Raw genomic sequence first — 13,441 nt, 5'->3', positions numbered from 1 at the left:
GTCGTTCACCTGTTGTTACCGCACTGCAGTCTGCAGGAAACAGCTTGCGCGATCTGTTTGTGTAGCCTATATTGTGCTAGTCGTATTTATTTATTTATATGTATACTGTGTTGAGTTGTATAATTTTGGTTAGACCAGGTTAGGTCGTCCACCTGTTGTTACCGCCACTGCAGTCTGCAGGAAACAGCGCGCGCGATCTGTTTGTGTAGCCTATATTGTGCTAGTCGTATTTATTTTATTTACATGTATACTGTGTTGAGTTGTATAATTTTGGTTAGACTAGGTTAGGCCGTCCACCTGTTGTTACCGCACTGCAGTCTGCAGGAAACATCGCGCGCGATCTGTTTTGTGTAGCCTATATTGTGCTAGTCGTATTTATTTATTTATATGTATACTGTGTTGAGTTGTATAATTTTGGTTAGACCAGGTTAGGTCTTCCACCTGTTGTTACCGCACTGCAGTCTGCAGGAAACAGCGCGCGCGATCTGTTTGTGTAGCCCTATATTGTGCTAGTCGTATTTATTTATTTATATGTATTACTGTGTTGAGTTGTATAATTTTGGTTAGACCAGGTTAGGTCGTCCACCTGTTGTTACCGCACTGCAGTCTGCAGGAAACATTCGCGCGCGATCTGTTTGTGTAGCCTATATTGTGCTAGTCGTATTTATTTATTTATATGTATACTGTGTTGAGTTGTATAATTTTGGTTAGACCAGGTTAGGTCTTCCACCTGTTGTTACCGCACTGCAGTTCTTGCAGGAAACAGCGCGCGCGATCTGTTTGTGTAGCCTATATTGTGCTAGTCGTATTTATTTATTTATATGTATACTGTGTTGAGTTGTATAATTTTGGTTAGACCAGGTTAGGTCGTCCACCTGTTGTTACCGCACTGCAGTCTGCAGGAAACAGCGCGCGCGATCTGTTTGTGTACCCTATATTGTGCTAGTCGTATTTATTTATTTACATGTATACTGTGTTGAGTTGTATAATTTTGGTTAGACCAGGTTAGGTCGTCCACCTGTTGTTACCGCACTGCAGTCTGCAGGAAACATCGCGCGCGATCTGTTTGTGTAGCCTATATTGTGCTAGTCGTATTTATTTATTTATATGTATACTGTGTTGAGTTGTATAATTTTGGTTAGACTAGGTTAGGTCTTCCACCTGTTGTTACCGCACTGCAGTCTGCAGGAAACATCGCGCGCGATCTGTTTGTGTAGCCTATATTGTGCTAGTCGTATTTATTTATTTATATGTATACTGTGTTGAGTTGTATAATTTTAATTCTATGACTTAACCATCCACCACCACGACTACTGAGGTCTGACGATGAAGATTAACCTTCGAAACATGTCACCATAACTATTAAGACCATATGAATTTGTATTGAATTGACAGTGGGATATAACCTATTATATATTAGACTAATGAGCAATCCTAGATATTTTTGTACAAAGATTTTTTTATACGTACATCCCATTTCAGTGTGTTATCTAAGTATATCCTATGGTGTTTAATAGACTATTCTTGAAATGGTTTAATTAATGAGAGAATAATTGAATCTGGTTTTTTGCAATCAGTATGTAAATTGTTTGTTTTCAACCAGTCCACTGCGTTATTCATTGATACATTTTTCTGGAGCTGCAGTTTTTTAATACCTTTCCCTGGCTGCACTAAGGTAGTAGTATCTGCGTATAATATTGATTTTCATGGTATACTACTTGATAAATCATTTATTGCTATTACAAATATTAAAGGACCCAAGGCAGATCCTTGAGGAACACCACATTTAATTAATTGAAAGTTGAAAATGTCAAAACATTATGATATACCAAAGTTTTTATAAACAATATATTTTCTGTTACACAAGTAAAAATTTATTAAATAGTGTCTTTTAGTCCATAATATTGAAGTTTTTCAGGAAACTTTTGTGTTAAATACAATCAAAAGCTTTGGTCAAATCAATTAGTGTAGCACAATCACCATTTTGTTTTCAAAGCCATTTAAAATTAAAGTAAATACATTTCCACTGCGTTAATTGTAGTTAAACGTGTTATGAACCCAAACTGTTCAATACAAAGTAATTTATTGTCTACAAAGAAATTATAGAGTTGATCTTTTATACAAGCTTCAACAATTGTAGGAATCAAATTTATTACAGTCCGACTGCGAGCAGCTCATTAGTATATGTGAGCTCATTATTTTACTAATATTAGTCTTATTGTATTATTCCAAATGTAATAATTATTAGAATTTGTTTCAATTTTTTGCTTTAACTAAATATTGGTCCTTCTGTCTAAAATCTCAAAATCCACGATTGCAATATTGAAGTTATGTTTCATTTTATTTTTTTCTGCATTTTTAATTTTTAAGGATTATATTAACTCTTAGAACATATTACTCTTTATTTTTATTTGCAATACAATAATGTAGGAGATAACATTAGGGTAAATTGCTTTATCGATTTTAAGGGAAACTAGGTATTGTGCTCCATAAACAATGCAATTTGGCTCTCGGCTGTTAGACTATATGTCCAGAAGTGCACATTAATACAGTTTTTTAACTTTCCACAAAGTGTTACATAGCTGTGTTACAACCGCTGGATTGAAAACTTGTGTTTCATACGAAATGTTCAAAATGATATTCTCCTGCTTCAATACAGTCACATTCACGCTCTGTCTGAGAGCATACAACAATGCAAGCTCGGAGACACGATTCTTCGCATAACTTGAACTGGAACTCTGCACATTACAAAAGTAGGGATACGTTGTAACTATTGTACATTCAGCTCCTGTTGATGATGAGACATATTATCTCTCCGTTTATTGAGGATTGGGAGAGCTACCGAACTGGGAGACAAATAAACACTTGCCATCACATAAAGAGTTCAATTTGTCAACAATTTGCCAAATTCAGTCAAAAGTGCTCAAATTCTCAAGATATTCAAAATTTGTCTGAAAACTGCGTTGATTGCAAAAGCATTCTACAGCACAGACGAGTTCTTGGCTTATCAATGTGTACCGATTGTATTAAATAATAATTCTGGGGTAACTGGATTACCGGTGGAAGGAGTAGGCCCAGAAGAATGATAAGGACTGGACAGTACAAAAGAGGCTACTATCAGCGAGGCGCGCATTCGCAGATGGGAGTGTTTGATAACGAAATTGAGAGGTGGGGTGAGGTAGACGTGCCATACCTCCCGTCTCAATTGATCGGAAGTAGTAGTAACGAGTAGTCTTTGAAAGTGCTTAGAGTTATGTTTTTGCTAATCGTCATCGAACCTGCGGGTAAGTGAACCTTTTAACTGGAGTCCAGTCAATATTCATTCTTAATTATTTTAATTAATTTTGGGAAAAGAAATATTGTAAAAATTAAATTTAATGGGAATTTAGGAACTTGTCCTTTTGATCTTTGCAATATAAAACTTGTTGGTGCAGTGAACATATGTATATAAAATTTTATGTAAAAATACTAAAAGAGTTTTGTGGTTGTTATAGATGCTTTAAGCAATAAAAAAAATTCTAACACTGAAAAGAAATAATATTTAAAGTAAAGTAAAGAAAATTAGTAACAAAATAAAATTGAATTTTGAAGATAAATTAAAGTGAAGAATTGCCAGATCAGATTAGAGTGTGAAAGTTTTGAAAATTGAAAATTGAATAAAAGACAAGCTGTAAAAACTTTGTACATTTTTGAGTGACGAATATATTACAAGTTTGAATTTAAAAGTCATCAAGAAGTTTTTATTTTAATTTTAAATCCAGTAATTAATTTCAAGAAGAAGTTTTATTTTAGTTTTAACTTTATTTATTTCAGAAGATTTTCTTTTCCTTCACAAAAATTTAAATTTCAAAGCTAAATTCTCATGTGCGAGTAAAACGGTACAAATGGAAGACCGCAGAATTGGCAGACTGACCAGGTGCTGAAGTGGGATAATTCCAACGAATGAGAATGAGTGAATGTAGAAATTGTACGTTTGAATGGGATCTAGATGCAAGAATGAATAAAAAATTGAATATACCGCTACCATAAAAAATGTTCTATGGATTTTCCATACAATGTCAAATTGCCTTCGCAATAAAAAGATTAATATTGTTATTACTGAAGCGACCTTTTACACGGTGCGCACTACACCGGGCATTTTGATCGTTTGCGTAACTCAATGAGACGAGCAAAGGCTTGTAGTGAGACTAAAGGAGATTAACCTACCTGAATATTTTCTCTAAACACCGAGTGTTCTAGCTACCATAACAGATTTATATATTAACACTCTGTAACTGTTAATTAAAACGTTGAACAACTCTGTAAATAAACATTTTCGGACACATGTTCCAATATCCTTTCTTCATTCTATCTTCAGAAGGAATGCATTTCTTAAATTTAGGTGATGAATTTGAAAACACCCTCGTAGCTGATTTCTATTTGACCTACTCAACTATTCGTGTGTCCAATATAGCTAAGCCAACAATACCTAGATAGCCAACAATCCCGATACGTGTGTGTCCAATATAGAAAGACCAACAATACCTTGCTAGCGAACAACCCTGCTGTTGTCAGTAAATATTGTACCTGCTTCACCCGAACCTAATACGCTTGTCAACACACCTTATGCCAGGGATTTTATTCCACTACTGACATATAGACGCGGCTGTCCAATTTATTTGTTTTGTAGCCTAATACGTAAAGTGCTGTATGCCCTTCTCTTGTATGCTCTAGCCAATGTTTGGTATGCATGTAAACTGTTGTGTCGAATATTGAGATTGGATTGTAATCTATTTAGGTTAAGTTATGAAATCATTATTACTTTATAGAAGGCTGTCATATTAGTCTCTTGCGCTTCCTGAATAAAAACATACGTTTTAGTTATACGAGTATTTTCAATATGGAAAGCTGACTAATAGAAAGACACTACAATTATTGAACGGTTTTTATATAATTTTTATAACTTGATTGTATTGTTTGTAATAATGCTACATAATCTGAAATAAAGAATTGAAAGGTGTCTTTTGTCAAATTTATAGGAAATTGAAGACTAGAACATATTTAGCGTATTCACTTCGAAATCTAAATTATATTCTAAACATTACCTACTCTCCCTAGTTTAAGTGTTAGAGAGAGATTCTTAGGCCTAACTTCGCCTGGTAGAATAAGACATCCTTTGTTTTCTTTAATTACTATTTAACGTTATTTTAAAAATCAAAACTAGGACAGTGATGTTGATGAAAAATTCATAGATGTATACAGGAACAGACGTACAAGGGGTCCTAAACACATATAAGGAGGAGTGTTAGAGTTATAAAAAAGAAACAAAATGCAAAAAATGTATCGCATACAGAGAATCTATTTAAAATAATTTAATCAAATTTAAGGAACATGGTGTGCCAAAACTGGAGGTCCAGGGTTCTAATCTCAAAATGATCAAATGTAAACATAGAGCACATTTTTTTCAAAGCTCTATTTGATAGAAACGTGTTATTAAAGTTAGAAAATATTTTAAAATGCCGAATCAAAACTTTAAACCATTTGGAGGAAACTGGATTTTTCCAGACGTTTGCCATCGTTCAGTGAAATAATACAATTAGTAACTCTACGTTTCTACAGTCTCAATCTAGTCTCCTATGGTCCTCCACGCAGGCTCTACAGTCTACATTGGATGTCATCTTTTTCTCAACAAAGTCTCTACAGTCTCAATCTAGTCTCCTATGGTCCTAAACGCAGGCTCTTCAGTCTACATTAAATGTCATCTTTTTCTCAACAAAGTCTCTACAGTCTACATTGGATGTCATCTTTTTCTCTACAAAGTCTCTACAGTCTCAATCTAGTCTCCTCTGGTCCTCCACTCAGGCTTTACAGTCTACATTGGGTGCCATCTGTTTCTCTACATAGTATCTACAGTATAAATTGTCTCCTCTGGCTCTCTACACAGTATCCACAGTCTCTATCGAGTCTCCTGTGTTTCCATACAGAATCTCTTCTGGTACTTTACTTCGGGAGAAAAAGACTAGATGAAATCTCTACATAGCTCTGACCCAAGTCTCCTAAACAACCGGACTAGAAGTTGGTGACACGTCATACAATAATTGTGATAGTGTGGGATCCAGGAATTAAGTAAATACCAAGACCAACTTTTTCAACTAGCCAGTTAGCGTTCTAAGGATCCAATAATTTAAGGTCGCAATCGCGAAGGAAGTCTGAGGAAATGTCAGAGTCTCTACTGCACAGTACTCTACAGGAACTCTACAAGAATCGCTATTTTTCAGTAATAGCAATCTATGTATTTCTATCGAATTCTTTCAACAAAATTGTATAGTAAAGGATAAGTTATAATTTTAGAAGGAAAAATGTCTAAGAGTTAAAGCTAAAATTATGTAAACAGTAAATTAGAATAACAGATCATTTCGAAAATTTTACTTACTGCTTTACCTATTTATTTTGTTGTTGGGCAATATAATAACTATCACTAAATGGTTAATAGTCATATTCCAGGAACGAAAGAAATTTTTTTGATAGAGGGGAGAGGAGAAAGAGGTGGGGTGAAGGAGGGTAAGAGACGGTAAGAGGTAGATGGGGAAGAGGGTGAGAGAAGGAAATAGGAAAGAATACAATGTGTATGTGAGAGAGAGAGAGAGAGAGAGAGAGAGAGAGAGAGAGAGGAATGAGACAAAGTGTGGAAAGGGATAGAAACCATGAGAGATAAATGGGGAAGATGGTAAGAGAAGGATATAGGGAAGGGGATACAGTGAGGGGTAGAAGGAGAGAGAAAAAGAGACGAGTGAAGGAGGATACACGCAACAGAGTAAAGAGACAGGGGGGATTGAAATGGTTCAAGAATCCTAATGTATTAATTTTGAGTAGGTATCTCCTGCCTTTAATTCTTTTTAGAACTGAACGATTTCCTTTTAAGCCTTATTCTGTCAGTCCTCATGGACTAAAGGCCTGTGCGAGGATCTTATCAAACAGAATAAAAGGGAAAGTCGATTCAGTACAAGTTTGATGGTACTGATAAAAATTGCTACGGTCACAGACAGAATTTTTACCTGTGCCATCTCTATCAGATTCTAACTTCCTAGCCCGGTCAGCCACACCTAACCAATCTGTTCTTTAATATGTTAGTAATAAAAAAGACGATTTGAAATTAAAGGGAAAAACTCACTACTATAGGACAGGTTGCTCACCTGGAGGAACAGCCGGTGACGTCATGAGCCAGTGGACACAGGCCGCTCCTGAGCCATGACCAAGTACAGTAACTGAACCAGCGTCTCCACCAAACATGTGGATGTTATCTTGTATCCACTGCAGGGCTGCGATCTGATCAAGCAGTCCGAAGTTTGCCACAGTTCTTCGTCCAGGGTTGGTGTTGAGAAAGCCTGGAAATACGGTAGTAAGTCTATCATCATTAAATTGTTTCGTCAATCTTATAATGCACCTATAGCTGGAATTTTAAAAGGCTGAAGTTGCTGACCATACCTAGTATGCCGAGACGATAGCTGATGGTAACAACGACCAGTCTGCCGTAGCTGGCAAGCTCAGAGCCGTCATACAAGTGTCCGTAGCTCCACTCGAACCTCTCACCCTGGATAAACAGAAGAACTGGATACTTCGTGGAAGACGGACCTGTGACAAAGTACACATTAGCTGTACTTTTTATAGCATTGGAAAGGAAAGGTTTTGTTTAATTTGCACAGAATAGCCTATGATAGATGAGAGGCTTGTCCAACTATTGTGCTACCAGATTAGAAAAATATGAATTGATGAATAAATTTCAATAGTTTGACTGTACATCTTAGTTCTTAATTGATTCTCTTCAAGTTTTTGCTCTGTATGCCTCACCCAAAACAAGATTTGAAGACTCTATTAGGTGCCTGACTCGTAGTTCTCCCCTCTTGAGGTAGGTGGGTGATAGCCCGTTCAAAACTGTTTGGTTAATGCTTTTAGTGGAAATTAATTTTCTAATAATACTAAACCAGGGAGAGAGTTAGCTTTACAATTAGGGTCAAAATATATATCTCCTGCCCTATAATTTGTACCTTTATGTCTAACGTTTCAAAATGTATGAGATGCTATAACGGTTGGCACCTTGCGAGAACTCCAACAACAACAAGAATCGCTCGTCGATGTAGGCTAGTGTTCGCAGCTTCTTGTGGACCATTCAACAAGTGATCAACGTACAAACAGGTTCCATTGACGGCATCTTTATAGGAGAATATGTGATAAAATCGTTTTAAATATAACAAAATTGAAGCGCGTAACTTAGTGTTGAAGTTGATGTTGCCGCAAGCAGGACAGCAGTGTTAAATGACAAAAATCATCAACTGCACGAATGGAATCTTAAAATTCTGGCAGGGATCTTCTGAATCTGTTCAGGCCCCTCAGTCTGCTGAAAAAATGTAAGCACAGGCAAGAGGTTTACGCCTATAATCTGTTGATTCAGTTGATTGTGATGCTGGATGCTGGAATGACGTGACCAGAGAATGTAAAGTCACTATAAAACCAGATAAAGAGAGGTTTTACATTTTAAACAGAAATATAAATAGGTAAAAAAACTCGTCGCATCAATTGTTTAGAATAATATGTTATTCACATATTTTATACGATTTTGAGAATTTGTGACATGAACGTTTATTCGACCTCTTTCTTCCTTACATTCGCTTCCAAAGGTGGACAGTATCATTTAATCAGACAAAACCCCCTGGCTGCAAAGCGCAACAGTAAACAGAAAGTAGTTAGATACTACTGAAGATCATTGCTAAGATTATACAATTAAATGGTACTGTCACTGCTGCGGATAAGGGTTATCAGAGATACACACGAGTACCTTTATAAAATTATTGGGCTTACGCGGCTAGTGTTATAATAAACATTTGACTTCATGGTTCGTACCATGTTGAAACATTGCTTACAAAATTAAATTCCTGAAACTTAAGGTTTCGGTTTACAATTTGTTTACTTTCCACAGTGGAGCAAAAATTTCAATAAATTAATAGAGTAACCATTTTTTCAACGCTGTTGGAATCCGAAATCTTGTAGGTTAGTCATCACTTATTTTTTACATGCGAAAATATTTGCAATTATTCTCTAGACAATTCTCTAGACGTTCTTAGGGATGAAACATGTATTGATTTGCAGTGTAGGTTAAACCACATACATCTTAGCATGACATGACAAAAAAATTATTTGAACAAAATAATTCTATGTAGTAAATCTATTTAAAGTTGATTTTTGTAACTATGTCTTTTCTATCCAAATTTAACAACTAAAATATTGTTCCAGACAGTTCCTTCTTACAATAGTGTAATTTTCCGTCTGTCCATCTGGCCGTCCGATGTGCGACAGCTTTTGATAGAGAGGTCGTTGAAACTTGAAACCTGATACGTAGGTTCATTGTGGAAAAATGAGAACTTAATTCATTTTGGAGTAAAAAAGTTAAAAACAGTCGGTACGCCTGTTTGTCACTCTGTGCTACATGTTACAGACGCCCAAGAGACTAGAAACTTGGTACAGAAGTTCCTTTTGCCTCAAGGGAGAACTCTATTGATTTGGGAGTCAGAAGGTCTAAAGCTGTCGGTCCGTCTGTCTGTCCATCTGTGCTATAATACATGTTACAGACGCCCAAGAGACTAGAAACTTGGTACAGAAGTTCCTTTTGCCTCAAGCGAGAACTCTATTAATTTGGGAGTCAGAAGGTCTAAAGCATTCGGTCCGCCTGTCTGTCAATCTGCTCTATAATGCATGTTACAGACGCCCAAGAGGCTAGAAACTAGAATTTACCAGAAACCATCTGAATTTACCTGAAGGGCTGTAGATGTTGAGGTAGAGACAGTCTTCGCTCTGGTGACCCAGTGCTCTTCTGAGGAGCTCCTGGCGGCCCTTGGAAAACTCACCGTCCGGCTGACGTTGAGGACACGCAGGTTTGAACCCTCTGTCGGACTTGACTCCTCTCATTCCCCTCCATGGAACCTTCGGGAGCGGTTGTGGTGGCGAAAACCGCTGAGGTACAGTCGCGTACGGCAGCCCACGGTACACATCGACCTCTCCGGCACACAGATGGTACACGGCCACTGTACACAGTATGGTCCATCTGTGGCACATCTTGAGTATACAGTGAGCCATCCTGGCCTTGAGTCCTCATCACAATATGTAACTTTCCTTGTCGTTTATTAAAGCTTAGTTAATAGACCTGTCACATTAAAAGTCTGTGCCTGTGCAGTATGTAGATTTTAGGCCTAATCTAAAACCACAATTAATGGATATTATAATGTAAAACACATAGTACATAATCAATACTCTACCATTTACAAGGAATAAATTAAATTAAATGAAACATTCTTTTTATACAGGCAACGTTAGGGCCGCATGGCCCTTTCTTACATTACCTTAAGAATAAAAAATTAAAAAATAATTAAATTTAAACAATGTGGATAAATTAATATAATATCTACAATAAAAAAGAATATAATACATATATATATATTATAATTATATATTATCATTTATAATATATATATATATTTATCATTATATATTATCATTTATAATATTACTTAATTAATAATATTTAATATATTATATATAATTTAATATTATATTTATTTTTTATTTTAATTTTATTTATGATTTTTTTTTGTTAATATTATATTTAGGAAGGCGTGAATACATTTTATTATTGTTGTTATACTATATACATGTTCATAGGATGTTAAAGGTACAAGGTGAGCTTTACCAATCTATACTTCTGCATGTTCGAAACGTTACTAACTTGTTTCTCGTGTTCTTTATTATAATTATTTTAAGTCAAAATAATCAAAATCTTTTGGATGACGCCATTGAGTTCATTGGAGCGGGGCGACATGATTTTGCAACTGGAATGCTCAAATTTTCAATATTTAGTTTCTGTTTACGAGTAGAGGAACATTTTATCAAGATTTTAGTAACAGCCTTTGTGACACTTGATTTTATGTATTTTTTTAAAAGAAAACTCAAAAAAATATCAGTGAAAAACACATTTTTAAGCGGTGTTACAGAATAATTCATTTCTATTTATACCCCTCAGTTGAAACTATACCGGATACAACAAAATCCGACGTTTCGCATCTAGGCAACCCTGTGGGTCCAGGAGCGGCACATGTTCAGATATTGCGGTAAAGAGGTTCGCGGATAGGTCAGTATCTCGAATTCAGGTCGGATTACTGTTGGAGTGAGTGGAGGTCCCTTAATGTTAGAGACCGTTGTTATCTTAAACACGAGAGAGTACTTACTCCTACCTGCTTTGACTGGAAGAGGCTGAAACAGAGTTAGCCTTCACTTCTTCCAAGTCACATGACTGATAGTGTCCACTATCTCTTCATGAGATCTCGACAGAAGGCTGTTATCTTCGTCAATCTGTCACGTCGGATCAAGTGTAAAGGCCCTTTCAGGACTAAGTGCAAACACGTATGATCTTTTTGTCAGCAGTGAACAAACAATGTACGCTTTTTACAAAAACGTGTTTTATATAACCAGTTAATTCTGAGAGTGCAGATAGCGAAGTGGTCTAGACGTCTAACCGTGTATCTGAGTTAGACATAGCGAAGATTCAAATCCTGTTTTTGGCCGTTGTGTTTTTTTCAGTATCTTCGACTTTGTACTTTATCGACTACCCTCTTGTTCTGTTTGACAAGACCCTCTCAGGTCAGTGGCCCATGAGAATGGACAGAAAAATGCTTAAAGATCGGCCTCTCCTATTAACAATTATATTTGCTTGGCTTATTAGGGCCGAATTTCGGATCCAATACGTATAAAACTGAAAAGCTCCAGTTCATTATTACAATTCCGCATTGGAGTAAATTAACCACCAGGATTCAGTAATATTCGCCGCAAATACAGCAGACCATGAGTAATGCGGATCGCAAACAGATTGCGTTTGGAGGTAATTAATGATATCCGTTATATCGGGCATGTCGGATACAATATTGACCACGGATAATATTGCCACGGGACAGGATGCGCTCTCAGTTATCCGCTCTCGCAGTTGGACTGGACAGAACGGATTACGTAAATGATTAACGGCTTACCGACAACACCCAGCGCTGTGCTGTTAGCTGATGCCAATGTAAACGAAGGGTATTAGAGCATCTCATGTTGATCTGTCCCGAAATCAGTTTGGGTGTTATTTTAATCCTGTTAAAATCGGATTAAAAATTACTTTACATAATATTGAAAAATGAATTCTCGGTCAAATTCAGTTAAATATCAAATCCAATTGTGTATGTATATGTTTAACATTTTGGTACCAGCATTTTAACTACAGCAAATATACTAAACATATTTATTTACTATTTAAATTCAATAAATTCAATTTTTCGAATTTTTACTTCTAACTGCAGCAAATAATATAATCAAGATGAATTAATAACGGATTATAACATATAGAAACTCATTTTGTTTTATACGAGTAAGATTAACAGGTTTTTGAACATTTCATCGTTAATGTTACATACATAATAGTTCTTAAGACTCAATCAGAAGTGGATTAAGTAAATAAATTTCACCTAATCATTTATGTATTATGGAATATTCATGTAATGATTACCAGTAAAACGCTCGAGATACAAACACATTGTATATTACAAAAAGTTTAAGATATGTCATGAGGGAACCAGAGCACGTTTTACTTTTCCTATAAGTCCTTGTGAGTCTTTTTTATTTTAACGATCGTCATATTGGAATGAAACGGTGAACCAAACTGACCAATGAACATGGTATAGGATCAATATTTATACTATTATGTACTAGTTTCAGTATTTCATTCCCCAGTTATTGATGATTAAAAAATTATTATCAGATTTACACTCGAAACAGTTCAAGATACAAAAATAACCTGTTACAAAAAGGCTAGGGAAAATATTCCAGAACACTTACTTTTTTCTCTTTAGGTCCTTAAATAATGGAGTTGTGATTTTTTTAATAGCCATAATATAAAAGCGAAATGGCGTACCAATCTGGCCAAAAACTTAGCTTAGATATGTATAATATCAATGTTTTCGTCAAGTTGGGGGGGGGGGGGGCAGTTATAATTTACACGTCTTACCATATAGTATAAACTTTGGATCGGGGGTGGTTTTAAGCTCTGAATGTCATGTTCGATTAAGTTATGTGACAATTATCCTAAAGTGCCATCACGAGAACAACTACAATAGAGCGATTTTTTACACAAAATCTATCTAAAACACACTACCTTTCAAGAATTGGAATCCATTCTCTTATACAGGTGCTATAAACACTTATGGCATAATTTCCTGTATAAAAGAGGATGGATTCAAATCCTCGAAACGTAGTGTTATGTTGTTGGTACATTAACAATGGTAAACGCTCGAAAACCTGTTATCCTGTAAAATTAGCCATCGTAAATAGTAAACTTTGAACAAAAAACATAAGTGAATAAGCAGACGTTACCGATTAAAAAGTG

At 35.7% G+C, this 13,441-nt stretch overlaps 1 protein-coding gene across 1 annotated transcript in view; it reads right to left on the bottom strand.

Moving 5' to 3' along the window:
* Window positions 1-13,441, bottom strand: part of LOC124367150 (neuroligin-4, X-linked-like) — a 31,734-nt gene that overhangs the window by 15,397 nt on the left and 2,896 nt on the right. Inside the window, exons 2-4 of the mRNA XM_046823799.1 lie at window positions 9,786-10,225; window positions 7,465-7,611; window positions 7,173-7,364 (exon numbers count right to left, since the gene is read on the bottom strand). Coding sequence (XP_046679755.1) covers window positions 7,173-7,364; window positions 7,465-7,611; window positions 9,786-10,107 — 661 coding nt within the window. The 5' untranslated portion in view covers window positions 10,108-10,225. The remainder of the gene's footprint in view (window positions 1-7,172; window positions 7,365-7,464; window positions 7,612-9,785; window positions 10,226-13,441) is intronic.

Source organism: Homalodisca vitripennis, chromosome 8, assembly GCF_021130785.1.
Source record: "Homalodisca vitripennis isolate AUS2020 chromosome 8, UT_GWSS_2.1, whole genome shotgun sequence".
Lineage (NCBI taxonomy): Eukaryota > Metazoa > Arthropoda > Insecta > Hemiptera > Cicadellidae > Homalodisca > Homalodisca vitripennis.
The sequence above is the reverse complement of the archived record's forward strand: the minus strand, read 5'-3'. Positions and strand labels throughout refer to the sequence as shown.